Below are 27,543 nucleotides of genomic sequence, written 5' to 3' on the forward strand. Positions count from 1 at the left end.
TTCAATCTGAGATATAAAATGAAAAATTTAATCATTTTCTCATTAATGCATCTTTTACAAAAAAAAGTATAGAAATTGTCAGGAATCTGGCTAAGAATCTCTCAGAGCAATTTAATTTAGACTGATTAAGTTTGTCTGATGAAATGATGATATGGCTGACTAAATATTTTAGTTGTAAAATCCTTCAGTTAGATATGAAACCAAAAAGAGACAAGTAGAGAGAGTAAGACTGGCTTACTGATAATGCAAACTGAACCAAGAATTTTGAGAATTATATTGATTCTTAATAACTAAGGTCATTGGAAGGCAAGACCCAAAATGAAACAGCACAGCTCCATTCACAAGATTTCTCCATTCACAAGCAATTCATCTGAAACTTAATTACTAGCATTTCTTACTACCTTCTCCCCAAGTATCTAAAAAGTCTCATATTTGATGTAAGTATATTTTAAAAGGAGTAGGGAAAAATGCAATCATACTAGAATGCAAAACAACAAATGTTAACTATATTACCTGATCAGGAAAAAATTCTTGAAGAAATGGACCCAACAGTATGATTCCTAATCCTTCTGGATCTAACTTATTCTTCATGAGATTTATACTATAAGAAGAAAAAGAGAAAAATAGTGGATAGCAAAGGGGAAAAAACAAGGTTTGCTTTTCTTTTCTGATTAAAACTGGTACTATAACACATCTGCCTGCCAAAAATCCCCAAAACAGTCCTTTTTAGAACCGTAATGACAAATACACAGGAATGACATTTAATTTGCCAAAACTCAGTTATTTTTAAACCAGAGAAGTCATGAGTATGACTTTGGAATATTGTTCCTTATTAGGCAAAGTAATTTAAAAACCAAGACATAAATTCAGGCTTGTAACCTCTTGAAGGCGAATTTTATTTGCTTCTTAGGTATGCCTAAATTTACAATCAAATAAAGTATTTAGTTTCTTCAATATTTATTTGATACATCATTTTTTAACTCTAGTTACCTTACAATGATCAAAAACATCTCTTTCAAGAACTAAATTAGTTTTAACATTCTTAGATAATGTAACTTGGAGGTTAGAGATAAGATGATTCCTCAAGAGCTACAGTACAGTGAATTAGACTAAGTGGCCTATACTGTATGGCCCAGTGGCAGCCTAATATTAGCAGAGATGCTTGCATAGCCTTTACCATTATGTGTTGCCAAGGCTGCTGAAAGCACTGTTGTGTGTAATTAGAAATAGGGCAGAGAAAAATGGACTGCAGCTAGAAGGGTTCTAAAACTGAAAATAGTCTCAAGTCTCCATATTATCTCCAGCCATATTTAACTTGGCACTTACAGTTTATTGTCACAAAACACAATGTGTTGTGTTTGGGGGGGCTTCAGTTGGTCCTGGCTAAACAACTTCCCCTGGGGCAATGTCTCCCCTTGGGTTCCACTGCTGTGAGTGAGTGCTGGAGAACAGAAAGAGGTCAGTGGCAAGGACCAGATGCAGTGTTGGTCAGTTACAAGGAATTTCTTCCATACAGGGAACTTAGGCTATTCTTACAGCTGCAATGCTTTATTTTGAAGTTAACCAAAGTTGCATCTATTCCAGGGAGCTTTCTCCCCTGTAACTCTCAGGCCCATTACTACCTGGCATAGTATGAGGCACCTGACCCTAAGAGATGGTGGGGCAGGCCTGTTACTATCAATAATCCTAACTTTATAACCATCAGGTGATGTGTCTCATATCTCACAAGGGAAATGACATTTTAATAGGTCTGAATAAGTCAAGGAGGTTATGACTTGAAATATGTTATGACCTGTCTTCATTTGCTTCGTGTACTTATTTAATCTTCAGAAGGGCTCAGTTTATGAACCATCACACATTATAAAATGTGACTAGAGTAACTAACAGTCCAATCTTTCAACTACTTCTAGAAAAATAGACTGAATCAGTTATACTAATTTTATAATACAAGGTGTTATCCAGTCTAATGATCAAGGAAAATTATGTAGATGATATAAAAGATTTTAAAAACAAAAATTAATCCTTCTTCCTCTTCTCCATCTTAAGAATCATTTGTAACCAAAATTACCTCCGCTCAATTTTTTCTGCAAATTACAACAGTGTAAACAACATAGTTTCTACATGGAAATCAGCTGAAGAGAAACATAATTAGTGTTACAACATTTGCTGAAATAATTCAGCTCTTTCTGAATTTCTTCTCTTTAGGCTGGAAACTATAATGTCTAAATATTGAGATTCAATAAAGTCATGGCTCTAGATAGTAAGACCTTAACCCAAATGTTAGCTTAAATAAAAGTATACACTTCATAATTTTAAGAACAGCACTTTTAGCTGTAAAGACAGAATAGCACTAAATTTTACAAATGTTTTATGTTACCTATATTATATTTTTCCAGTAAACTAGTCTGTTCTTTGTCAAAAAAAAAAAAAAAAAAAAAAAAAAACTTCCACAGGGAAAGCAAATTGTACAGAAACAGAAAACGTAGGTCTTAAGAGATCATTTCACATCTGATCACTACTTCCAATTTGGCAATTATTTCCTCATGGGTAAAAATTACAAATCCTACACCTATGAAGGAAATTGTATGTGCAACAATGTATAAACCATAACAGAATAATGGCAAGATTTTAAGGAAATATTGAAACATTTAATGTTCTGTAGTGTTGCAGCTCAGGGTTTCACATCAACTAATCCAATCACTTAGCAGAGGCCTGGTGGTCATTTAAACAGAACTATCATTATTTTCCCTTCAGCCATTAGCAATTTGTTTAACTTTTTTTTTTTTTAGAGAAGGTCCCGGAGCAATGGCTCAACTAGCTAATCCTCCCTTTGCAAGTGCCAGGATCCATATAGACGCCGGTTTGTGTTCTGGCTGCTCCCTTCCCATCCAGTACCCTGCTAATAGCCTGGGCAAGCAGAAGAGGATGACCCAAGGCCCTGGGACCCTGTACCCACGTGGGAGGCCTCATGAAAGCTCCTGACTTCGAAATGGCTCAGCTCTAGTTAGTACAGCCATTTGGGAAGTGAACCAATGGATGGAAGACCTTTCTCTCTGTCTCTCCTTTTTCTCCATAAATTTGCTTTTCCAAATGAAAATAAATCCTTATGATTGTATTTAAAAGCTTAGAGGAAAAGACACTAATCTTTTGTACTTCTGAAATAAAACAGAACAGTGAGTACTGTTCTGGAAAGGAAATTCACTTGGAATATACTATGCCTCAGCTGTTTACACAAAATTCATGTGACTTTGTCCTAATTCGCCTTTGTACTTTATATAAACTGTTCTGATTTGCAGATGCAAGATTAGGATTACTGTTAAAGGTTAGCATGTATATGTTTTAAACTTAATAGAATCTGTAATTTGAGTAAGTAATAATTCTTATTTAACTTACTATTCAGGATCTGAAACAAGATCCAATGCTTTCATAACGTCTTCTAAAAGTGAATCAGGGATGAATCCATTTTCTGGGGGAAGAAAACAAAAAACAACTGCAATTAGAATGTACTTAAAGAAACACTATTTTTACTATCAGATTCCAAAGAGTTAAGGTATGCAAAGAGTTAAGAAAGAGCATAATGTTTGTTTTCAGACTGAAGACTATTATTAGATATTTCCTTATACTAGTTTTTTTGGCACACAAACATTTTTCAAGGTTAGTTTGAAATTTTTAAAAAAAGATCGTAAAATTTCTACCTGAGCACTCCAATGAAACTTTAAATTATTTTTCTTTGCATAGCCTTACAGATTTCTACTCAAAATCATAACAGTTTAGTAATCTTATATATATTTCAATCAACCAAGTAAACCTTTTAATTTCCAGCAATAATCCAATTAAAAGAATTCTCGGGGTGAGTGTTTAATACAGTGACTCAGGACTTTACCATCCCATATTCGAATGCTTAGCTGAAGTAGCAGCTACTGCAACCCAACTCCCTTCTCATGCACACTTGGAGAGCCATCAGTGATAGCTGAGCCACATGTAGGTGACTCAGATGGAGTTCTGGGCTCCAGGTTCACCTCTGCCAGCCCTGGCTGCTGCTGCTTTAAAGAGTGAAGCAGAACATGGGAGATGAATGTACTTTCAAATACAAATATAAAAGTTTCAATTCCTGACAAATGCCCCCTTTTTTTTAAAGCAATGTTATTCAGTTTCTCACAATAGTATTAAGTGATCCACTCTTATTTAGCTAAGAGGCGATATAGGACCAGAAAAATCATATTCATTTAAATCAAAGGAATAGATTTGGAGGAAAGTAAAACTTGAAATACAAAGCAGAGTCAGTTGTTGATGACTTTTTCATGGAAAATAGTCCTCTGGGTTTTGTTTTTTTAGTTGGGGACCAGCTTGGTGAGGAAATACATAGCATTGGTAAATGGTGAATTTTGATGATGCAATAGAATGTCACACACACACACCCCTCTTACAGGGGCGTTTGAAGTGATAGCAGTTTTCAACAAGCATGTCATTTATTCCCTTACATGTACAGTGCCTCAGCTGCCCTACGCTTTTACTCATTCCTGAAGACTGTTTCCACTTGGAATGAGCTTTCAACAAAATCTCTTTTACAGGGACTAGACAATTAGGAAAATCAATCTTGCTTGGGAGAACATGATGTCCAGAAGTCCTGCTCCTGTAATCAAACAGCACAATAAAAAACGCAGTTGCTCTTCCATGATGTGCAACTACATACTCTGTTCCTACCAGAAATGAGGGTGTTGTGACTGCAAGATCTTTTCTATTCTGAAATCTCACAAACAGTAGTTTATTCCTTGATGTTAAAAAGCTAAAAACAATGTAAATGTAAATGTTTAATTACCCTAAAAAATGAATTTGTTAAGCTACCAAAATTTAAGGTTTAAAGAGCAAATATCTTGCTTGAAGGCATCTGTGAAAACATTCAAGTATTTTTACTTTGGGAACTCAGCTTTGGTTAGTATGAAAAGTAGAGAAACATTTACTTAGTCAAGTCACAGACTGCTCAAATGTAAAACAGGCTTTATCTGGCTACCAGCAGATAGGAACAATTACCTGGATAAGTCCCTGCATTAATGGACTATCATATACATCTATCTTGTATCGCAGAGTTTCTTAGGCACTGTGTAGCATGTATTTTAATGTTGGCAGCCTTACACTAGAAACTACAGCCTGCAATTCACCTGCCACCCTCAGAAACAGTAAATTGGCTATATAAATAAAGATAGATATGAAAAATAAGTGGTTGTAAAATAATGCTTACCATACACATGATTAATGTGAAACTTAAATATTCCAAATCATTTTAAGGTAACTTTCCAATCTCCAGCTCAAATAGGCATTATGAATTATAATAAGGACTATCAAGTCAGAGACTACCTTTTGTATATGCTAATATAATATTTTAACAATTAAAGGTACAAAATAATTTCCAACACTTCAAAAAGCTTAACCTGTAATTCAAGACTAGAAAAGATTTCAAAACTGCTTATATTTTTAGGACATGTATGTTGAAATGTCATTTTATTCATTTGTATCAGCAAAGATAAATTACACAGAAATGGATGAAACCTAGTTCATTTAGTATTTAGTCCAATAAATTTCTAGACATTATGGCAACAGAAACATAAGAAAACTTCACTATCGCTAACAAAGGAAATATGAGAGCACAACTTGTAAGTATGCAAGTAAATCTAAGAAAAATTCAAAGAAAAATTAAACCTTGAGTGCATTATTATAAACTAAGCACATGATACAAACCAATGAGATTACAATAGTTTGATTATATTTAAAATATTTTAGAAGAGAGGAAGCTGTTTCTGAATTTTAAAAAAATAACAAAAACAGCAAAAACTGGATGGCAAAAAGTGCAAAGTACCTAGAGGATGAAGGGAACAACTCAATATGAAAGAATGCTGATGGAGCAGAGGGCAAAGTTAGCAATCTCATGGATGACAGCTTTACTTCATAATTATGAAAAAAAAAATAGAAATGCATTGTAGGTGAAAAAGAAATACCCACTGTGATTTCTGATTGAAACTATAGGGAGTAAATGGAGAACTAGCAAGTATCTTTTAACGGATGAGATACCTAAGCTGAGAACTTCAGGAAGACAGGAAATAACACAAAAGCAGAATTAGCAGAAAGGACGGTGGTTTGTGTCATTTGAGTTAAAAAAATAGCTTCTAAGGAGACAGGAGAGGAAAAGTACTTGGAATTGCAATACCTACCCGTCCTGCACAGGAGGATAAGAGATGTTTCTTCGGAATACAAAAGAAAACTAAGATTTAATTAACCAGGTTGATACTTTTTTTAAAAAAATCTTAATTTTACTAAAGGGTGTATTATATTTAACAGTCTATTAAAACTTTGATAAGATAAACTACAACTTACTAAAATACTTTCGTTGATAAAATCATGTGACCTTGTCCCTAGGCAAATATCTTCACATTCCAGCTTTCACCTCTTTGCTTCAGTCATTACAATTGGTCAGCTCATCCAGCTTCCCCAGCAAACGCTGAGCTGCTGGAAGGCAGTCCAAATCCCTACTTCAGGGCATACAGTAAGTGTCCAATAATATTTGTTACGTTGAGTTATTCAAAGTAATCCTAACTTCAAGTTCAAACAGTGCTCTATCCAGGGACTGTGGCTAAGCTAAAGTCAACTTTTGTGAACTGTATGATTATCTTCAGAAGAGATGATTAATTCACGGCTTGTTTGATAAATTCACTAGCATGTGGCAAAAAAAAAGTTACAAAACAAGTAAAACACGACAGATTGGGTAACAAACAGAAAACCAAGGATGATGCCATAGTAAACTGAAAACAGGTAGCCACAAAAGAGTGGGAAGACAAGCAGCAAAGATACTAGGAGAAACATGATTTATTCAACAACCTACATTTACATATGGCAGATCTTTTTTCTTTTTTTTGGGAATCAAACTATTTTCTAGTGTCTGCACTAATTCACACTCCTACCAACAGGTCCCAAGGTCCCCTTTCTCTGCACCCTTCCCAGCATTTGCTGTTTACAGTTTCTCAGATAACCATCCTGATGGAGTGCAGCTGAAAGCTCAGTGTGGTTCTCTGCATTTCCCTGATGGCTAGTTTTATCATACATGGGCAATTTTTTCATACATTTGCTGGTCACCTGTATTTTTCATGTGAGAACTAGTAAGGTTCTTTGCCCATTTCTTTACTGAATTGGTTGTTGCTTTACTGAGTTCGAGTTGTTGGTGGATTCTGGATATTAATTCTGTCAAATTAGTAGTTTTCAAATACTTTCTCCCTTTCTGTTGGCAGTCTCTTCACTATTGATGGTTTCCTTTGCTGTGTACCAGCTTCTGAGTTTGATATAATCTCATTGGTATATCTCAGCTTTTCCAACAGCTTTTTCCAACTTCGTAACTGCAGATCTTAAATTTAGATCTTTGATCTTGAATTGATTTCTGTATATAGTGAGTTCCTACCATTGAGTATATACCTAAAAGACATGAACACACTGTAACAAAGAAATATCTGTCCAGCACATTTATAGCAGTGCTGTTCACAACAACTAAAAGATGGAATCAACCAATCATCCATCAGATGAATGAATAAAGATGTTATACATGCAGTGGAATACTACTCATCTATAAAAAATAAAATTTGGGTGTTCATGCCAAAGCATAGTGCATTCCATCTGGGCATTGGTTTGAGTCCTGACTTTTCCACATCCAATCCAGCTCTCTGCTGATGGCATGGGAAAGCAGCGGAGGTTGGCTCAAGTACTTGTGGACCCTGCACCCATGTGGGAGACTTGGAAGAAGCTCCTAGATTCAGTCTCATCCAGGCCCAACTAACCATTTTGGGAATGAACCAGCAGGTGGAAAATCTCTCACTCTCCTTTTCTCTCTGTAAATGTTTTAATAATAACAATAATAATAAAACTCAGAGGAAAAAAATTTCTGTCATTTGCATCAAAATGGTTCTGACCGGAGGATACTGAAATAAGTGGAGCACAGAAAGACAAAATACTGCATGTTCTACCACATGTTGTAACGAAAATAAAACAAATGCCTGTGTGTATCAGCACTGTTGCAAATAGTTTTGTCAAACTGTTAGCAACCATATACAAGTTTCAATGATATGTGACTTTGTGCAGTCCTTGCAAATACTGCTCTTGAACTGTGATTTTTCACTTGAAAAAAAAAAAGTCCTCCAAAACATAAAATCTGCATTTACAACAGGACAATGTTTACAGGTAACATTCAATGAAGCATTGAAATCACTCAGACAATATGTGAACTTCAAATTAAAGTGTTTTTTAAAGCAAAATATTTTTCCCTTGCCCAAATATGACTGCTTTGTAAACTGTAATTCTATGAATGAGGAAGTGGGACAAAAGCAGAATAAAAGCACAAGCTATTAAATGCATTCTGATAACTCTTTTAAATATTACGACGCTTTTAAATACAATGACCATTTTAAATGTTATGCAGGGTTCAGTGTCTTGAGATTACTTTAGTCCATGCCATATATTTTTGTCTTTAAAAATTTTTTTTGGCCAATAATGTGGTTCGGCAGGGTAATCCTCTACTTTACAATACCAATATCCCACATGGGCACTGATTCTAGTTCTGGCTGCTCCACTTTGGAACCAGCTCCCTGAGTATGGCCTGGGAAGGCGGTGGAAGATGGCTCAAGTACTTGGGCCCTGCAGCCATGTACAACACCCAGAACAAACTACAGGCTCCGGGCTTTGGATTGGCTCAGCTCTGGCTATTACAGCCATTTGGGGAGTTAATCAGTAGATGGAAGATCTTTCTCGCCCTGCTCCTATCTGTATATCTGCCTTTCAAATAAATAAGTAATAAATCTTAAAAAAATATGGTCAATTTTTAAAAATATGGCCAATTTTTAAGAATATGGTCAAGCCCACTGAAGAGATGAGAAGATAGAGGCTAGCAGCTTACCTAACATCCCACATCTAGTGACATCTGCAGGCACTATAAAATTTTTGTTTTATATCTTTGATTGTACTAATCAATTTCCATCCATATCCTAGTGTACGAAAATTGTTATAAAGCAAGTACTTGAATACAAAGCACATATCCAAATGTTTCCTACTCCTTTTCTCTACCAAGGGAACATCTTTAAGCATCATTTTAGGGTTGGTTTGGAAGAAGAGGCATATTCTTTTAACTTTTCTTTACTGTGGAAGAATCTTCTTTCTTTTTCAAAGACAAAGGAAAGTTTTGCTAGGTACATTATCCTGGGCCAACAATTTTTTGCTTTTAGAATCTGGTATATGTTGCTCCATTCTCTTCTGGCCTGTAGAGTTTCCTGTGAGAGGGCTCCTGTGAGTTTAACTGAAATTCCTTTATGTCAATCACTGAAACACCACACCGTTGTGTCCACTGTTTTCCAGTGTCTTTCAGTCTCCAGGTACTCCTCTGCTATTGTTCTATCCTCTTATTTCCTGGACTGTGCCCTCTCTGCTTCACACTGGCTGATAATTCTCTGTCTGTTTAAAAGTGTCCTTAGCCTATTTCACCATCTTGATTCTCCCTAACTTCTTAGCATTGTAAATTTGTTTTTCTTTCTGTGGTTGATTTTGTTGTGGCTTTTCACTTGGGAGGATTTATAGTGACTGTGTAGTGGAGACTGCCATGTCCAGATGGGAGGATATGGTGCAGTGTGCCTATTTCTGAATCAAGGATGGACTCCCAGTGAAACTGTTGGATGTGTCTTGACAGTGGGATGCTAGACCCTCTGCCACTGTTCACATCCACAATGATGAACTCTTACTGTTTTAGGAACTATGCTGTTGTAATGATATGGGAGAACGAAGCGTGTGTGTGTGTGGGGGGGGGGTGTTTATTGCAGGAGGTAGGGGAAATACCAGGGCCTATGGAACTGTATCATAAAATAATAATAATAAAATGGAAAAAAATTTTAAATAATAATTACAGTTTCAGAATGGGTAGAAACATTTCCCAAACAAGTCCTGAAATAGCAGGCATTTCTGTGTCTATGTGCAATTTGCTCTAAATAAATCTTTAAGAGACTATGCCACGGTAACTCATTCAACACATATTATTAATTTCCACAGTCATTCCAATAATTTCTTTCCACTACTATTACTTGTATTTAGTAAATTCTACTTTATCATTTTTTCTTGTATCATCTTTTTCAATCTAAGCCAAATACCTTCCTGGCTTTGCACTGTATACAAATTGCTGAATTACCTTCTGTGAGACAGACAACATCCCTCTCTCTTTAATTCCACTTGCCTATGTTGTCTTTCTCTATTCAAGTCCTCATGAGAGCTCTTTTAAGTTCTCGGTAGTCATAATACTTTCTAAATCTTTTATTACACTTATTACATCAATTTTATTTTCATATTAACCTAAAGTTTCTAAAAACAATTTTGTTAAGTTTGAGTATTCATTCAAAATATATTAAAAATTAAGTGGTCTAAGAAAAGGTGTATTACTAGAATTTGCATGAATCAAATTCTAAAAGGAGAGAACATTCCTTAAGAGTTGCATTTCAAGACAGAAGAAAACAAAGACATTGTCAAAGTCAGGAGTCAGGAACTGCATATGGGCCTTCCAAAAGGGGGAGAGGAGCCCAAGTACATGGCATCATTCACTGTTTTCCCAAGTACATTGGTAGGATGCTGGATCAGAACTGAAACAGCCAGGACTTGAACCAGTACTCTGATATGGAATGCCAGCATGACACACAGTGGCTTAAGCCACTGTACCACAACACTGGCCCTTCTTCAAATTACCTTAGTATAATCAGTTATACAGAAAACCCTACATTATCTGTTAATTCACCCTTTACTTAGGTACAGAAATAAGGAAATGACTTAATTTTCCAAGAGTTTACTCAAAAGGTGCTATTTTCCCAACATTGAATTAAGTCAATGAAGCTACAATACTCCAAGAATCAAACCCTTTTCATCACAGAATTTGATGAGCACCTGTGTGCTCTTTTATTTGATCCTCTTTTCATCATTTTCCTTTTAAAATCTTCAAATGACGCAACCTATACTTTATTTAATAATTCAGATCTTTAGAAAAAAATTTTTGTAATTTTGTAATTACCATTCTTTCAAATATATACCAGAGAATCAATGTTAATAAAATCTTTTACCTTCTGGATCATAGGTTTGAAAAACTCTCCTGGCTTGTTCTGAAGGAGCCTCAGGGGCAACTAAAGCCATATCCTGAAAAAAGTAAAGAGCATTCTGTCAACCAGTGCAAAATATGGACATGAAAAATAAACAATACAAATATTAGTACCATGAAGAAGTGTTGACATCGGAGTCAGAAGACTCGGAGGCACATTCATATTGCAGGTGTATGACTAGGGAAGTCACCAGCTCTCTGTAATGTTACATCTGACAAACAGGAATAATGCCTCAGCCATAGAAAAAATTTTTAGAGTTGTATGTGAAGCTTTATATAAATAATTCAAAGAGCTAAAGTCTAAACTTATACAGGTATGTGTTATACAGTGAATTATTACAAAGTACAATAACCTATGAATTTATTTCATATTACTGCCCATTTAGGAAATCCATAACAAAATACGCTGCAGTTTTCAAGTATCTAAAAAAATCTATGACAATAAAGTATGACAGAAATCTAGGGTGATAAACTTGAAAAGTATTATCTTAACAGGCAATTTACAGCATTTATGGTAATATTCAAAATCAAATTTTGTCTCAATTTTAATTTTCCTTAAGTAAACAGCCTATATGAAAAATTATTTGTCTCTTTGAAACAAATTTTCTACAGTACACAGTATTTTTATCAAAATGTTAAGCAGAAAAATTTGTTACTTTGATTCTTCACAAAACTTTACTCCACATACTTCAGCGACTATTGAATTCCACCTGACTAACATGAATTCAGGAACTAGCTTCTTGTTATTTATCTATGGTCACAGCTTTGGTCTGGAGGCTATTGTCTATAATTGTGTTCACTCCAGACAAAACTTATCAAAGAGCAAACTTTCAATTTTGCATATCTCCCAATTTGAATTATCTTAAGAAGTTATGGGAGTATACATTTAAATAAAATCTAAAATTTTGTTAGCCTATGGGTTAAGGGCTTATAACAAATATACTTATTACTTTTAGACCTACCCAATCATCATTCCCTTAACCTGTTCACAGATGAAGGAACACACTACTTGAAGTAGTTCTTGCTAAAATGTAAAATAAACCTTCTGATACTTCATTACTTCAGCAAAAGGTAGTATTATAAAATCATTTCCCATTTAACCATTGCTTGGCAGGATCCCACTTTCAACGTAAATTTGCTGATTACACCCTTGTTAAGTGAGCTGTTTTCCTGTGGTGTACCTTTAAGTGTTTTGCTTATTTAATCATTTAGTTTTTAACTGTTGGATACTTGGATTGTGTCTAGTCTTGCTAGGGAGGCATCAACAATTTGTGGAAAACTCCCACTATCTTTTGGCTCCATTTTCCCACGACTTTTTGAAGCCCCCTCATGTGAACAGCACTGTATCAAATAACCTTAAACACAATGAGATTATTGGGTAAAAGAACAAACACATTTGTAATTTTGGTAGATGATGTCAGAATCTTAGATTGTTATTCTAGTCTACTTTGAACAATATTTCTTAAAATTCCCTGTCTTCTAATATATCACCAAGACAACCTTTGGCATATAACCAACCTTTTGCCAAAGCTAGGATTGTAATACTGGCTCTCAAATTTATGGAACAGTTGCTAAGACTGAATTATTCCTAATCTTCTTTGGTTGCCACATTAGCACTCTGGAGGGCTGCTGCGATGGTACAGTGAGTTAAGCTGCCGCAGCAGCACCCCTAACAGTGTCACTTTGAGTCCACATTCTGTTTCCAGGTTTGCCTAACTTGGCAAGAGAGGATGAGGCCTGCCACCAATGTGAGAAAGCAAGCAAGTGTTCTGGCTCCCAGAATCAGCTGACCCAGACCCGACTCCTGCAGCTACTTTGAGAACAAACCAGAAAATGGGTAGATATTCATTTATTTATTCATTCTTTCTCTTTTGCTCTTTTTTCCCTCCCACCTTCTCCTTTTCCCTTTTTTCTTCCCTCCCTCTGTCACTTTTTCAAATAAATTAACAATTTTTTTCTTATACTAAAAACTTTAGTCCCCTATCTTTTAACCCCATTTTTTTTTTTTCAATTCCACCCTTAGGAATAGTGGCTGGAATTTGTGAATGAATAGCATAACAAATTCTGGCTCAGGAGAAGGCAGTGAGCTATAGACAAAATGAGGTGCAAGAAAAGAGTAAGACAGAGTCATTCATTCTATTTCTCATCTATTCAAGTGTTCACAGAAGTGAAAAATGAGTTGTAAGCCGTGACTTAGGATTTTTAAATATTACTTGAAACTCTAATCTAGGGCCCGGTGCGACAGAGTAGAGGTTAAGGTCCTTGCCTTGAACGCCTCAGGATCCCATATGGGCGCAGGTTCTAATCCCGGCAGCTCCACTTCCCATCCCGCTCCCTGCTTACGGCCTGGGAAAGCAGTCGAGGGCGACACAAAACCTTGGGACCCTGCACCCATGTGGGAGACCCGGAAAGACGTTCCTGGCTCCTGGCTTCGGATCGGCACAGCACTGGCCGTTGCAGCCATTTGGGGACTGAATCATCAGATGGAAGATCTTCCTCTCTGTCTCTTCTCCTCTCTGTACATCTTCCTAACAAAATAAATAAATCTTGAAAAAAAAAAAAAACCTCCAATCTAAAGAGAAGAAAAGTGAATATGAAGTTTTTATTGAAAACAATGTTTTGGGGGATGAGGTGATGAAGAAAACAAAGGGAATATTACTTTAATATTCCTACATGGTGAAGCTTTGGGAAATTACTACTGTTTATCAAGCTGAAGGAGCCAAAAAAGATTCTAGAGGTTTCAGCCACAAAAGGTTTCACATGAAATCCTCTGTCATTAAAGATGGCAACAGAAAATACAAGAGGCCAAAGAATTTAAAGCAAACTATCTGATGGGTTACCTCTAGGCTTTAAGTGTTATAAACAAAAATCTATGCTAATATACAAGAGAATTAAAGTAGATCTTAATGAAAGTAGTCCATCTCTTGCCTCTGATTATGAATACATAAAAAGCTTTTAGAATATAAAGTATCCTGTTTAAATGTCATTCACACTAGCTATAAGCTGTCGCTCAGGTAAAGTCCAAGTGTACTCTAGTTTAACCAACACTCATTTACTGCCAAGGACAGGTAACTTTATCTGTAACGGGCCAGAGTAAGTATTGCAGGTTTTGCAGACCTTTTGTTGCGTCTCAATAATAAAACCGATCACCATGGTTATGCTCCAATGAAACTTTATTTTACAGAATAAGTGATGGCTTGGTTGGCTTGAGAGTCACTGCTTGCTAAACCATGATTTACAGAATATATTACATACTTTTCTCCTAGTGTTCTAACACTTATTGAAACATGGCTTCCTTTTTTATATGTGTCAAGGAGTAAAAGATGGGTAATATTTATGAAGAGAAGTAAAACAGATTATCAGAAAGAAAGATGCAGGGAAATCTAGCTGGAGAAACAAAAATAAAATGCAAGAAAAACATGAATTCAAGAAAAAACTCAAGAGTTAAATATGACAGGAAAAACGGATAAAAGGAGTAGTTAGAAAGGGAATTCAGCTTTAATGCATTTAATTTTGGACTTTAAAAGTTTTCAGGTAACAAACATTCACGTAGAACTTACAGAGCTATCTTAATGCTTGGCACAGTGTGAAAACTCACTGTTTACAACTTTTACGCTTACAGGCCATCAGAAACAGAACGCAGACATCAGAGAGGGCTGGTAAGCCTGTCAGGCAAGCTGCTGATGAAAGCAGCATAGTTCAAATAAGAACTGAATATCCTAAAACAGGAATCCAGTCAGCTTATTAAAGTTAAGAAATGTTGAAACCAGTATGTTAAACCCTCAGTGTGAAGACATAACGGTCAGCACTATCACACCACAGCTTAAGTACCTAAAAAAAAAAACCTACCTGCTTTCCCTTATTTATTTAATTAATTAATTGATTGATTGGTTTGCAAGATAGAGGCAGAGATACAGGAAGAGAGAGATGCCAGTCTGATGGTTCACTGCCCAAATGGCCAGAAGCACCAAGATTAGGCCAGGCTGAAGCAATGAGCTTCTTTGGGCTTCCCAAGGGGATGCAGGAGTCCAACCCCGTAGGCCATCTTCATTGGTTTGCCATGCACAGTAGGAGAAAGCTGGATTGGAAGTAGAACAGATAAGACAAGGAATAGGTACCTGTATGGGATGCTGGTTTTGCAGGCAATGTCTTAACCCACTATGCCACAATGCCAAACCCTCCCTTTTTCCTCTTATCACACAACACAGCAGTACTGTCAAGGTAGATACAATCACCTAATATTAAGTGCCATTACTATAAAGAAAATTGAGTCTTTGGTCTCATACTGCTAAGCAATTTGCTGAACTCCTTAAACATTAGCTTTTTAAAATCAAACCACTTATTTTTACATGTTTTTACATCGTAGGGAGAAAACAAAAGGAAAAAAATAGTGAATTCCAGTGAAGAAATTCTAAGCTTTCATGCATGTGTTCCAAAGTGATACTGGCTTACTTTTATGAGTGCTCACAAAAATTTTTTGCATGATTATAGAAAATTATTTCTTTTTTAAAAGAATGTTTAAGGGAGAAGACGGTTACCAATCTTTCTTCAGCTGCTTCACTTCCCAAATGCATGCAGCGATCAGAACTGGGTCAAGATGAAGGGTGGAGCTAGGAACTCCACCGCAGTTTCCTATGTGGGCAGCAGAAGCCCAAGCACTCCTGAGGCTGAGAGGTCCTGACTGGTGGCTGCCAGCTTCCCAAGGAGCGGCCTGACTGGTAGTGCCACAACTCTCGCCCCATAAAATCACCTCTTATGCTTTTTAAGTTTTATATAAACTTTAGTTGCAAAATGCCATTCCTGATTGTTTTATGAAGTGATTTAAAAATCACAAATTCAACCACTGATTTTGACAAATTAACGTAAATGATTCTCATTATAAAGATTTGTAGCAGAATAAACCTTCTGGCAAATCTTGCAATGTATTAATAGGAAATGTATATTATTACTATTCAAACTTCTTCCTTTTTATAAAAAAAAATATTTTTATTGAGAAGATAGGTCAGTTTCACAGAAAAGAGAATGAGAGAAAGATCTTCTATCTGCTGATTCACTCCCCAAGTAGCTGCAATTGCTGGACTGAGCTGATTGAAAGCCAGCAGCCAAAAGGTTCTTCCAGGTCTCCCATGTGAGTGCAGGGTCCCAAGGCTTTGAGCCATCTTTTACTGGCTTCCCAGACCACAACCAGGGAGCTGGATGGGAAGTGGAGCAGCTGGGACACAAACTGGCAACCATATGGGATCCCAGAGCATGCAAGTTATTCAGACATTGAGCCAATGCATCGAGCCCCTGCCGTTCAAATTTTCTATGCAAAAATCAAATACAGAATTACAGTCAATAAAATTATATGACAAATTGCTTCTACAAAAGAGGTGTTCTAACTACCATATGTTTTATTGTTCATAAAATGATTTAAAGGATGAAGTAAAATAGAACTTCAATAACCAAATGCATGGTGGCTGGTGTGGTGGATCACAGGCTACTCCCCCACCTGAAGTGTTGGCATCCCATATAGGACACCAGTTTAGTCCCAGCTGTTACACTTCTCATCCAGCCCTCTGCTTGTGGACTGGAAACGTAATGGAGCTGTGGCCATTTGGGGAGTGAGCCAGCAGACAGATGATCTCTTTCTCTCTGTAAATAAGACTTTCAAATAAAAATAAATCTCCTTTAAAAAACCACATGGTGTAAAGATTGATAGGAAGATTTTCTATCCCTTTGATTTTTCCAGTTCTAAGGTTCCATTCAACAACAGTTTTTAGGTTTTATGTTTAGTCAATTTCCCCAAATAACCATATCAATAATTTAAAAAAATACTGTCAAGCATATTAGAAGACAAAGACACAGGCTTTACACTTCATGTTACAGTCTAACAGAAGAAAAACAGCTGCTAGTGTTTTCTTCTATATGTGTGTATTAGTAAAACCTCTATTTCAAGTTCATATAAGCATGCACTAATCCTTCATCCCCCCACCAAACTACAAAGCACTGAATTATAAAGAAAAGCAATTACAATGATATAGTTCTAAGTTATTCATGCTAACACTCTTGTATTTTTTTTCATCCCTAGTTGTAAACATACAACAATTCATCGCTTATTCCATCTGAAACTCTAGGTAACCTCAGTAGGAAAATGTCCTAAAACTGACTCAAACATTTAAACTGCTTTAGAGTCTTCTTTACCATTAAAAATGTTTTCACTTCTAAATGTAGTCATCTACATTAGTCTGATATGACCAGATGCTTTGTTGAGAGGAACATTAAGAGTGAACAATTCCCAATGGGATATAGGGCAGACTGAACTAGGCTGTACACATGCTGACAAATCAGAGTAGGGGTAGGACAGGTGGGGTTATTGGGGATTGCTCCCACTAAGCTACGGCTCCCAGTGGTTGGTGTGATGGCAGAATACATGACAAGCAGAACCAGGACGGACTACAACACCCATTGATTTCAGTGGAAGTCGAGGCTCAAGACGGAACCAACCCAGCAATTTGCAACCACCAGCTGAACGGGGACCAGAGAAGGTCTCCCCAAGAAGCCATTAAACTTATCTGGACTATAAGATGCTGGACTCTATGCTTGGTTTATGCTTGCAATGAAAAAAAATCTCAACTGAACTTGAACTGTGGTTACACAATAAGGTGGAGGAATCCACCATGGGGGGGGAGGGCGGTTTGGGAGAGGTGGTGGGAATCCCAGTACCTATAAAACTGTGTCACATAATACAATGTAATTAATAATAATTTAAAAAATTAAAAATATATATGTAAAAGAGTGAACAATTCTAGGGCTTACAACATGGCACATCATATTAAGCCATTACTTGCAAGGTCAGTATCCTGTAACGCATGTCAGTTCCAGTAATAGCTGCTCCACTTCCAATCCAATTTCCTGCTAGCGCATCTGACAAAGCAGTGAAGGAAGATCAAGTACTTGGGCCTTGCCACTCTTACGAGAGACTCAGATGGCACTTTGATCCCTGGGGTTTGGGTTTGTTCAAGCCACAGCTTTTGCAGATTTTGGGGGAGTGAACCAAAAGAGTTCTGTCTTCTTTTTCCCACTCTATTATCCTGCCTTTCAAATAAATCAATCTTCTTAAAAAATTACTATTTAGCCAATTGACTGGTCAGCGACAATTAGTAAATACTGCTTTTAAAATTGTCTAGCCTTCCCCAATCCTACTTACTGGAAAAGTGCTACTGAATGAGGAGTGCAGGGACAAGCTGTAGTGGGACTATCCAATATCCCAACAATGATGAAACAAATATCTCTCTTTCATGAAGCTCTGTCTGCCCTGTCAGTATAATTCACTGTTTGGCAGAACCTTTTAAAATGTTGTAACATTAGCCGCCCTTCTAAACATCTACTGAAACATAAGGCCTATGTCCAGGGAGTTGGCTGGAATTAAGTATTTCACTACTGAAAAGGCCTTTAAAGTTTATTTAATGTACTTTTCATCATTATCAAGAGCAATCTGCTATCATGAATATTCAAACAAGTTCTGAGAACCTTACCTAACTTCAGGACTGATCACACATATCACATCATAGGTGCAGACAACCTACTGCTACAAAACCAAGAAGTAGTACATAATTTATCTTTAAACTGTAATTACAATTTTACTCTAAAATCACAATCATGTTTTGTACTGAATCTTTGTTCACTGATTATTCTTGTGAAAATGCTTTAAAATTTTTAGTTAAATGCTTTCAAAAGAAAGGTCTTTAGTGCCAGTGCTTAAAAAAAGAATTCAATAAATGTCCTCATATGGAAATGGGTAACAGGCTGATCTATTTTCTACTTTTCCATTATTTTGCTGATAGTGTGCAAAAGATTTAGACAACTGCAACACATCTGGTTTTTGCAGCTGTAACTAACACCACAGACTGGGTACTTAATAAAATGAGGTTTATTTAGTTCACAGTTCAGGAGGCTGGGATGTTAAGTAACCAAAGTACTGTGTGTCTTAAGGATTCAACATGAGGGCCTTCCTGGTGTATCCTAACACAGTGCAGGGCACCCCACGGTGAGACACGGCAAGTAGGGTGGCTCACGTCTCCCTCATCTTATTAATTCACTTATGCCATCCCAGAGACCCCATCCTCAGACTTCATCTAATCTTAATTATCTCTCAAAGACCCTACCTCCAAACTATCATTAACATAGGATTTGGGGATTAAGTTGGCAACACGTGAACTCTTGGGGACATGTTCAAACCACAGCAGCACCCCATGTTGTATGGTGCTGATTTGTGTTCCAACAGCTGAGAAGTCAAGGTACGAAACAGAGTTACTCAAGGTTCTTCCTCCAGAAAAGCTATAAACGCACAAGTGGGAGGACAGAGGGAAGAAAGATCTACTCCTCCTTTAATTGTTTATCAACATCAGTTAATGAACTTCTTCCTCTTCCTATTACAGCTGTACAACTTTAGTTATGTTTAATTATGTTTCAGTCTCTCAACTAGTTTCTGCCGGAGGATTCATCCCTAATGAATCCATTTTCTGCAGACTCTATTATACATCTAGAATGCTATCATTTATGGATCATCTTTTGGAGAATTGAGAGAATAATCCTGAAATCATTTTGTTCTCTCATTTATATAAAGAACCAGCTGTGAATAGCTATTAATATTTTAACTCTTCTTTCATTAAGAAAAAATTAGCCAGTAGAAGTTACTGTTTTCTGGGCACATGAAATAATTATCCGACTTTTTAAAAGTAGAGGAATAGACAAACACCTTAATAAAAAGTTTAAATAAGTCCAACACAAGCTACTTTCTTTGCAAGATAAGACTCTGTTTCTGGAATTAAGTTATGGTTAAATCACCCATAAATCTTTATTGGTAGACAGAATTACTACTCCCAGTTAGAGTTCCCAATGGGTTCCACTGTGGACTTAAAACATTTTGGAAATAACAATCACAATCTGATCATGTACAGATTTTTCTGCCACTAAGTAAGTAAATAATAAAACAACCATTTACATTGCATCACAGGTGCTGGGATGATTTAAGATATGTAGCAGGATGTATGTAAGTCATGTGTTACTATTATGCCATTTTACATGAGATCTGAACATACACAGATTTTAGAACGTGTAGGGTGGGGAGGGTGTTTCCTGGGACTAAACCCATGTGCATATCAAGGGAAGACTGGCTGTTCTTCCCTTTCTTCTAAGAGAGTTATTTATCACTGCCTGTTGTTGTGAAGGGACTTGAAGTACCTCTGTGGGAGGGACCTACTTCCTCATTCCACTGACATCACGTCTAGCTAAATGGCTTGTTTTGGCCAGAGAAATCCTGGAAGCAATAACATGCTAGCTGCTTCTGCAGAAATTACTAAGTGCCACTGTCTGTTTTTGTCAGAAGTCTCATTCTGTTCCATATTAAATACTGTACATTCCAGGGGAAGACTGTTCCTTTAGGCCAGATCTTGGAACGAAGGAGAAACATAGAGTATACCTGTAGCCAACATGTAAGCTTTGGAGGATGTGTTTTTTGATTGCAGAGGGAAGGAGTGTAGCAGTAGTGGTGTTCTAGTATGAGCAGAATAGAGAATTTAAAGATAATAAAGCTGATTCAATTGAACTTCCTTAAATCATCATCACACACAGGCAATTCCAAACAAGGTCAGTGGTCATTCTTCTTCTGTGGAGGTAAGACTATTCCCATTGCCTGCTTCTTGAATATCACAGAAATTTGGGGGGTGGCTGCTATGGCAGCAAACTGACAAAGGTAATGAAACATCCCATGTCATCCCATGGGCATGCCTCTGGCCCATAAGCTTTCCTACTACTTTAAACTATTTTAAAACAACTATAGAACTTACGCATACAATACTCAAAGCATTTTAAAAGACATTTATAGAGATGCTTTCACTGTTCACAATTGGCTTTGTATTCATGCCTTACATACTCACATTTGGCCTTTCATATTAAGATAATCTTGCATATAGTGAAGATGATTGGGCAGTACATCTTTATATTCAGGCTGGTCAGACATCCCAACTTTTGCTTCCATCTTAATCTCCCAATGTATGCTTTAGCTACATAAACAGAAGTTCTCCATAGACAGTATGAATGTTCACATCTCTCTCATTTTTCTTCCCTTTCCAAACTTTAAATACAGCTTTCACATCATATATAATGCTCTTTCATTCTCATCCCTTTCCACCCATCTACCTTGACCTAGCATGATTTGTTTTCCAAAGAAAGGAGGACAGTCAACAGCTTAGTCAGAAGATGTGAGTGAATTCTGGTCGTAGTAAGATGGGATGACTGACTGACTGACTGACTGACATGGGATGCCTGAACTGTATTAAAGTACTGGAAAAATCTGTCACAAAATGCTCATCTGTGAATTTAGTCTTATACTACATCCCATGCATTGTACCTAGCAGAATGGCATCTACACAAAAGCAAATTTTCTTATTACAGTAACTCCATAAAAAACATTTCCTTTCCTTACAACTGTCTTCATTACATGTAGACATATAACTATATTAAAGCATGACTGTTCAACTTTTTATAGTTTTATTGGTCTTAACTGCAGTAGTCTTTCTAATGTTACACCATAACAAAAACACAAAGCAGCCTGGGATGTGAAAGTAATTCTACCTAGACTCCTGGGAACTGACAGCACTGTAAGAACAGTTCCAGCTCTCAGAGGACCAGTTAAATGGTTTGTTTTTCTCCTGAATGGAACTAAGCTTCTTTATATATGGTTACTGTTTAAATGCTACTGTGTTTTCACGTGTTCTTACCTGAAAGGAAAACTGCTTTATCACAGAAAAGGTCAAAGGTGATGCGCTGTATATGCATAAAGAGTATTTTTATAACCATAAAAGAACAAGAAAAGGATGTAAAACTCATCTCTTCAACTTCAAAAGCAAGTCTGAAATGGATTGGCAAGGCATTTAGCCACTGATCTTCTGAAGCAGAAACTAGACACTATAGGTGGGTTCCAGCTGTTTCATGATATTAGATCAGCAGTTGTCATCCCATACTGACACTCAAAGACATAAGGAAAACTTAAGCTACCACCTTATTTCATCTACTTTCTTATGCTAATATGAATAAAATGTAAAACTCTCATCTTGAGTATGCAATGAAAAATTAATTTCATAATTGATTCTGAGTTCAAGGGGAAATAAAGAAAAGGACCCAAATAATTTATTCATAAAACTCAAATATAAAAAAGATAAACTCAAGAGAAAAATAGTGGTAGGAGAAAACAGAAATATTTGTGCATTGAAGTATATAAATGCTTCATTATGAAAAGATCTGGCACCTAAAACAATATTTAACATGTTATGAAACATGTTCCACATTATGAGTAGTTTGAAGTCTTTAAGCATCTGCTTTTCAGAATACCTTTCTTCATCTGTGTAGTAGGTTTCCCAGCTTTTGGACTTATCAAAGCTACATGCTTTCTGAAGGCCCATGCCCGAAGAGTGCCTTTCCTCTCAATGTACATATCTAAAGCCTTTGTTCCATGAGAGCTCAGATGACACGTGGAAAGTTCTCTAACCTCATTAGGAATTAGGTTTCCTTCTCTGAAGAAGTCTATTTACGTACTACATTTCACTTGGCCCACATTCTCTCATGAAAAGGTGGGAACCTTCCTGCATGATTACTTTGAAGTTTCTGGAAGGTTCCTGCATCAAGATTCTGTGATATCTGCCCCTTTCAACAGTGATTATAAAATTCCCATTAACATCAGACTCCTAAGACAGTATGTCAAGAAATATAATACCAGTTTTGTTTCCATGGATCCAGATGTTCAGTAAAATGGGGGCGGGGGGGAATTGTATCAAGCAGAAAATAATATTTATAAAACATGGAAGGGGTTTGCAGTGGTAGCATTTCAAAGTGCCTGTGGCACTGGCATCCCATATGGGTACCAGTTCCAGTTCTTGCTGCTCCACATCTGATCCAGCTTGTTGCTGGTGGTCTGGGAAAGCAGTGGAGAATGGTCCAAGGCCTTGGGACCCTACACCATGTGGAAAGCTGTGAGAAAGACCCCTGGCTTCCAGGTTCAAATAGGCTCAGATCTGGTTGTTGCAGCCATTTGGACAGTGAAGTGTCAAATGGAAGATTTCTCTTTCCCTATCTAATTCTAACTCTGAAATAAAATAATCTAAAAGGGGATGAGAGTTGCTAAGGCCTGGTGAGGTAGCCTAGCAGCCAAAGTCTTCACCTTGAATGAGCTGGGATCCCATATGAGCGCGGGTTCTAATCCCAGCAGCTCCACTTCCCATCGAGCTCTCTGCTTGTGGCATGGGAAGCCAGTCAAGGACTGCCTTGGGACCCTGCACTCATGTGGCAGACCTGGAAGAGGCTCTGGGCTCCTGGCTTTGGATGGGCTCAGCTCCAACTGTTGTGGTTACTTGGGGAGTGAATCGTTGGATGGAAGATCTTCCTCTCTGTCTCTCCTCCTCTCTCTGTATATCTGACTTTCCAAGAAAAATAAACAAACCTTAAAAAGAAAAAGGCTAGAGTTAAATTTTAAAATATTAGAATGTTACAATTTATCAGCCTTAAGCTTTATAATCTATTCATTTAAAGTTTAACTTTGTGCCATCAATTTTCAAATAAAACTGTCTTGTGAAAAATCTCTTCTGATCTTACTGGATATTTTAAATCACAAGTGACAAATTTACTAAGAAAACAGTTTAGCACCAGAATTAAAAGTCAGACGTTTACAATAATGCTCTCTTTAAAAAGTGTAATTATTTCAAGTCTTAAAAGTGAAATATTCAAAGGAAAAGCCACATAGTTAAGAGGTTATGTCTGAACAGCAATAATACATTATCCAATCTGAAATCAAGAAAATAAATCTAGACATAACAGAGTACATAGATGGTTTGACAATATTTCTATTTGATAATATGTCTGCTTAATTTGATAAAGAGGAAAAGCAAAAACTAGCTCTGCTATCTACCTTCATACACGATGTAATATGCATTAAGGGTTATTTTTGACTTCGAAACTCAGACATGCACTGATTTCATTTGGCCAAAAACTACGTAGCAATCTTCAGCCCATCCTCCTTCTAACTACAATTATTTAACAACATGTTTACTATATGATTTTTCATAAGCTAAAACCTCTTTATTTTCAAGGTTTTTTTTCTTCAGCAAAAATTGAGTAACAACACAGTTCAGTGCTACTCTAGCCAACGGAGCAGCAGTGGGAAATAGACACAACCTCTTTTCAAACAGCTTGATACTGAGATTAATGTATGAGGCAAGCAATAATACTATACATATATACTATATGTATTTACTATTGTATATAGTATATACATATGTGTATATATATATAGTATGTATCTAGTATCCAGAATGGTAAAGAATTCAAAAAGACAAACAACCCAATTTTACAAACTGCAAGGGGGCCCGGTGTGATAGCGTAGCAGTTAAAATTCTCACCTTGCACGCAACAGGATCCCATATGGGCGCCGGTTCTAATCCCAGCAGCCCCACTTCCCATCCAGCTCCCTGCTTGTGGCCTGGGAAAGCAGTTGAAGATGGCCCAAAGCTTTGGGACCCTGCACCCGCATGGGAGACCCGGAGGAGCTCCTGGCTTCAGATTGGCTCAGCTCCAGCCATAGCAGCCACTTGGGGAGTGAACATCGGACGGAAGATCTTCCTCTCTGTCTCTCCTCCTCTCTGTATATCTGCCTTTCCAATAAAAATAAATAAATCTGTTTTTAAAAAAATGGCAAGGACTTGGATATTTCTCAAAATATACAAATGGCCAGAAAGCGAATGAAATGACGCTCATCATAATGAATCATTAGAAAAATCTATGTCAAAACCACAATGTACACATATACTAGCATGACAGTAACAACAAAAAAAGAAAACACAAACTATTGACAAAAAAATATATAAAAACTGGATTCTTTCCAGATTGCTGGTAGGAATGTAAAACAGCCTGGTTCCTGTGGAAAGCACTTGGATAATTCCTCAAAAATATCCAACACAGAATTAGACAACCCAGCAATTCTACTAGATTTATATTAAAACAAATTGAAAACAAATTCTCACACAACTATTTGTAGCTGAATGTTCACAGACCTATGCAAAATGGTCAAAGCGGGGAAAGATCTGAATACCTACCAAGATTTCATTATCTGAAGAACAGATAAAGTGTGCTTCATGGCATGCAATGACATAACATTCGGTCATAAAAGTGAATGAGGTATCAATACATGGGGTAATAAAAAACATTTTGAAACTTGGAACAACAGTGGTAGTTGTGCCGCATGATAAATGTACCAAAAGCCACCAGATTGTTTATTTTTAGATGATTAGCTTTAAGATATGTGAATTTCATTCCAATTAGAAAATTATCCACAAACCTATCAAGAGGTGGATAAGGGCAAGAGAGAGAACTTGTAAGAAGGAATACTGGGAAATGAAATGAAGGGAAAATGGTTCAGATTTTAGAAAACATGGTCAAGGAAGGACTCCCTGAGGAAATGACATGTGAATAACAAAGTAAAAAAGGGAAGAATCTTTTATATGTTGCCATATGAGATAAAGTTATTTTAAACAAGGGAACCAGTTCTGAGGCAAGTGTGACTAAGTCAGACAATAGGGAGGAACAGAGTAACAGAATGGGAGGAAGTGAGACTTGGAAGCTATTTTAAGGAATTAGGTTTCACTCTTACTGGAAAAAAGTCATGAGGGTTTTGAGTCAAAGATTGAGTCAGCAAGCTTCCATTTTAATAGGAATATTTTCTTTGCTTGATGGAGAACTATTCTGACTCCCAAAGGACTATATCTCATTTTCAATCAGTGACACTCATTGATCAGGTCTTTCTTCTAATGAACAATGGAAAATTTCTAATTCAGAAGTCAATGAATCTTATTTTGTTTTTATCACAAACATGATCACAAATGTAATCTTGAGCAAATCACTCTGCTTTTACTTCCATATGTGGAAGGACACAAACAAAAATAAAACCCTTAATAATACTATTAACACGAAGATTAGTGAATTTAAACTTGGTAAAACAAATGAAAACCATCCTGAAATTTTGACAGATTTTTAAATGGTACATAGCTCTCTTAATAAAAAATATTTTAAAACAAAACAGAAAAATTGTTAGTATAAGTAATCTTAAGAAAGATGTACTGAAGCAACCAACAGAATGGAAGAAATTACACAACTGATAGGAGACTAACATCTAGGATATACAAAGAGGTTCAAAAATCCAACAACAGCAAAACAAACCTGTGAAGAAACAGGTGAAAAAATGAACATTTTTCAAAAGAACAAATTCAAATGGTAAAAGATATACAAAAAAATGCTCAAGCCTCCTATCTACTATGGAAATACGAATAAAAACCTACACTCCTATGGAAGTTAGTATGAAGAGTACTAAGAACTGAAAAATTAAATATACTTAAAGTAAAATAAAATGAAATCTAAATGTCAATTTTTTCTGGTAGAAAAAAATGCTAGAATTATGAAATTGCTCAATATAACATTACTTTTATGGTATGTACGACCTGAGTCCTTGTATGTCTTGCATATAAACTGTTTCTGGAAAATTTGCAAGATAAAATTTGAAGACAGAAGCCAAAAAGATCACTTGATAGCAGAACATTTTTAGAGGTAGCCATGAGATTATACATGTGTTTTATCTGTGAATATTTAGCTACTATATACTTTGGCTATATACTATATACTATATACTTTTCTGTTTATATACAATATAAACAGAAGCACATATTTGTGATTGTCATAAGAAAAATGCTTTTAAATAATGAAAAATGAAGTGTTGCTAATTTTATCTCAGGAATAAATCTCTGAAGATTAAGCGTATCTACTCCTAACACTCTAGTCTTGGCTTGCCTGAAATATAACACAATTATTATTTATGTCCAAAGTTATTTTTTAAGAAATTCATGAAAACGGAGGCAGTGAGCTGGCCAGACATGGCTACAGCATCCCTTGGCATGGGTGTGGACTAGGTCTGAGGTGTGCCAGACTGGACTACACTCCAGCACCCACTGCTGCTTGTGAGAGTCAGGTGGCTAGGTCTTGGTATCCGCTGACCCATGTGAAAGCTAGGTTTGGGAGTGGGCCAGGCCAAACTGGGCTGTAGCACCTAACAGTAAGAGCTGGAACAGGTATGGGCTGGTCAAACAAAGCCACTGTACCTGCCAGGTCGGACTGAACCAAGCACTCATCAGCATGTATGAGATCTGCAACTGGGAGATAACTTGAACTCCTCTGTCAAGACACAGTCCCTGCAGGTGAGTACAAGAATCAAGACTGGGAACAGCCCAGACCAAGCCAGGTTACAGTACCCACTGTCACAGATGGCTCACATCTATGCGTGTGCTGATTTGGTCAGCTCATAGCACCCA

The 27,543-nt window shown here is 36.6% G+C and overlaps 1 protein-coding gene across 4 annotated transcripts in view; it reads right to left on the bottom strand.

Moving 5' to 3' along the window:
* The window catches only part of MINDY3 (MINDY lysine 48 deubiquitinase 3), an 82,508-nt gene that overhangs the window by 7,944 nt on the left and 47,021 nt on the right, over positions 1–27,543 (bottom strand). For all 4 annotated transcript variants that reach the window (XM_040968321.1, XM_040968324.1, XM_040968323.1 and 1 more), the window contains 3 exons: positions 11,121–11,193; positions 3,394–3,466; positions 514–601 (listed from right to left, as the gene is read on the bottom strand). In XM_040968321.1, coding sequence (XP_040824255.1) covers positions 514–601; positions 3,394–3,466; positions 11,121–11,193 — 234 coding nt within the window. The remainder of the gene's footprint in view (positions 1–513; positions 602–3,393; positions 3,467–11,120; positions 11,194–27,543) is intronic.

This window comes from Ochotona curzoniae, unplaced genomic scaffold (genome assembly GCF_017591425.1).
Source record: "Ochotona curzoniae isolate NIBS_2020 unplaced genomic scaffold, NIBS_Ocur_1.0 scaffold_4683, whole genome shotgun sequence".
Lineage (NCBI taxonomy): Eukaryota > Metazoa > Chordata > Mammalia > Lagomorpha > Ochotonidae > Ochotona > Ochotona curzoniae.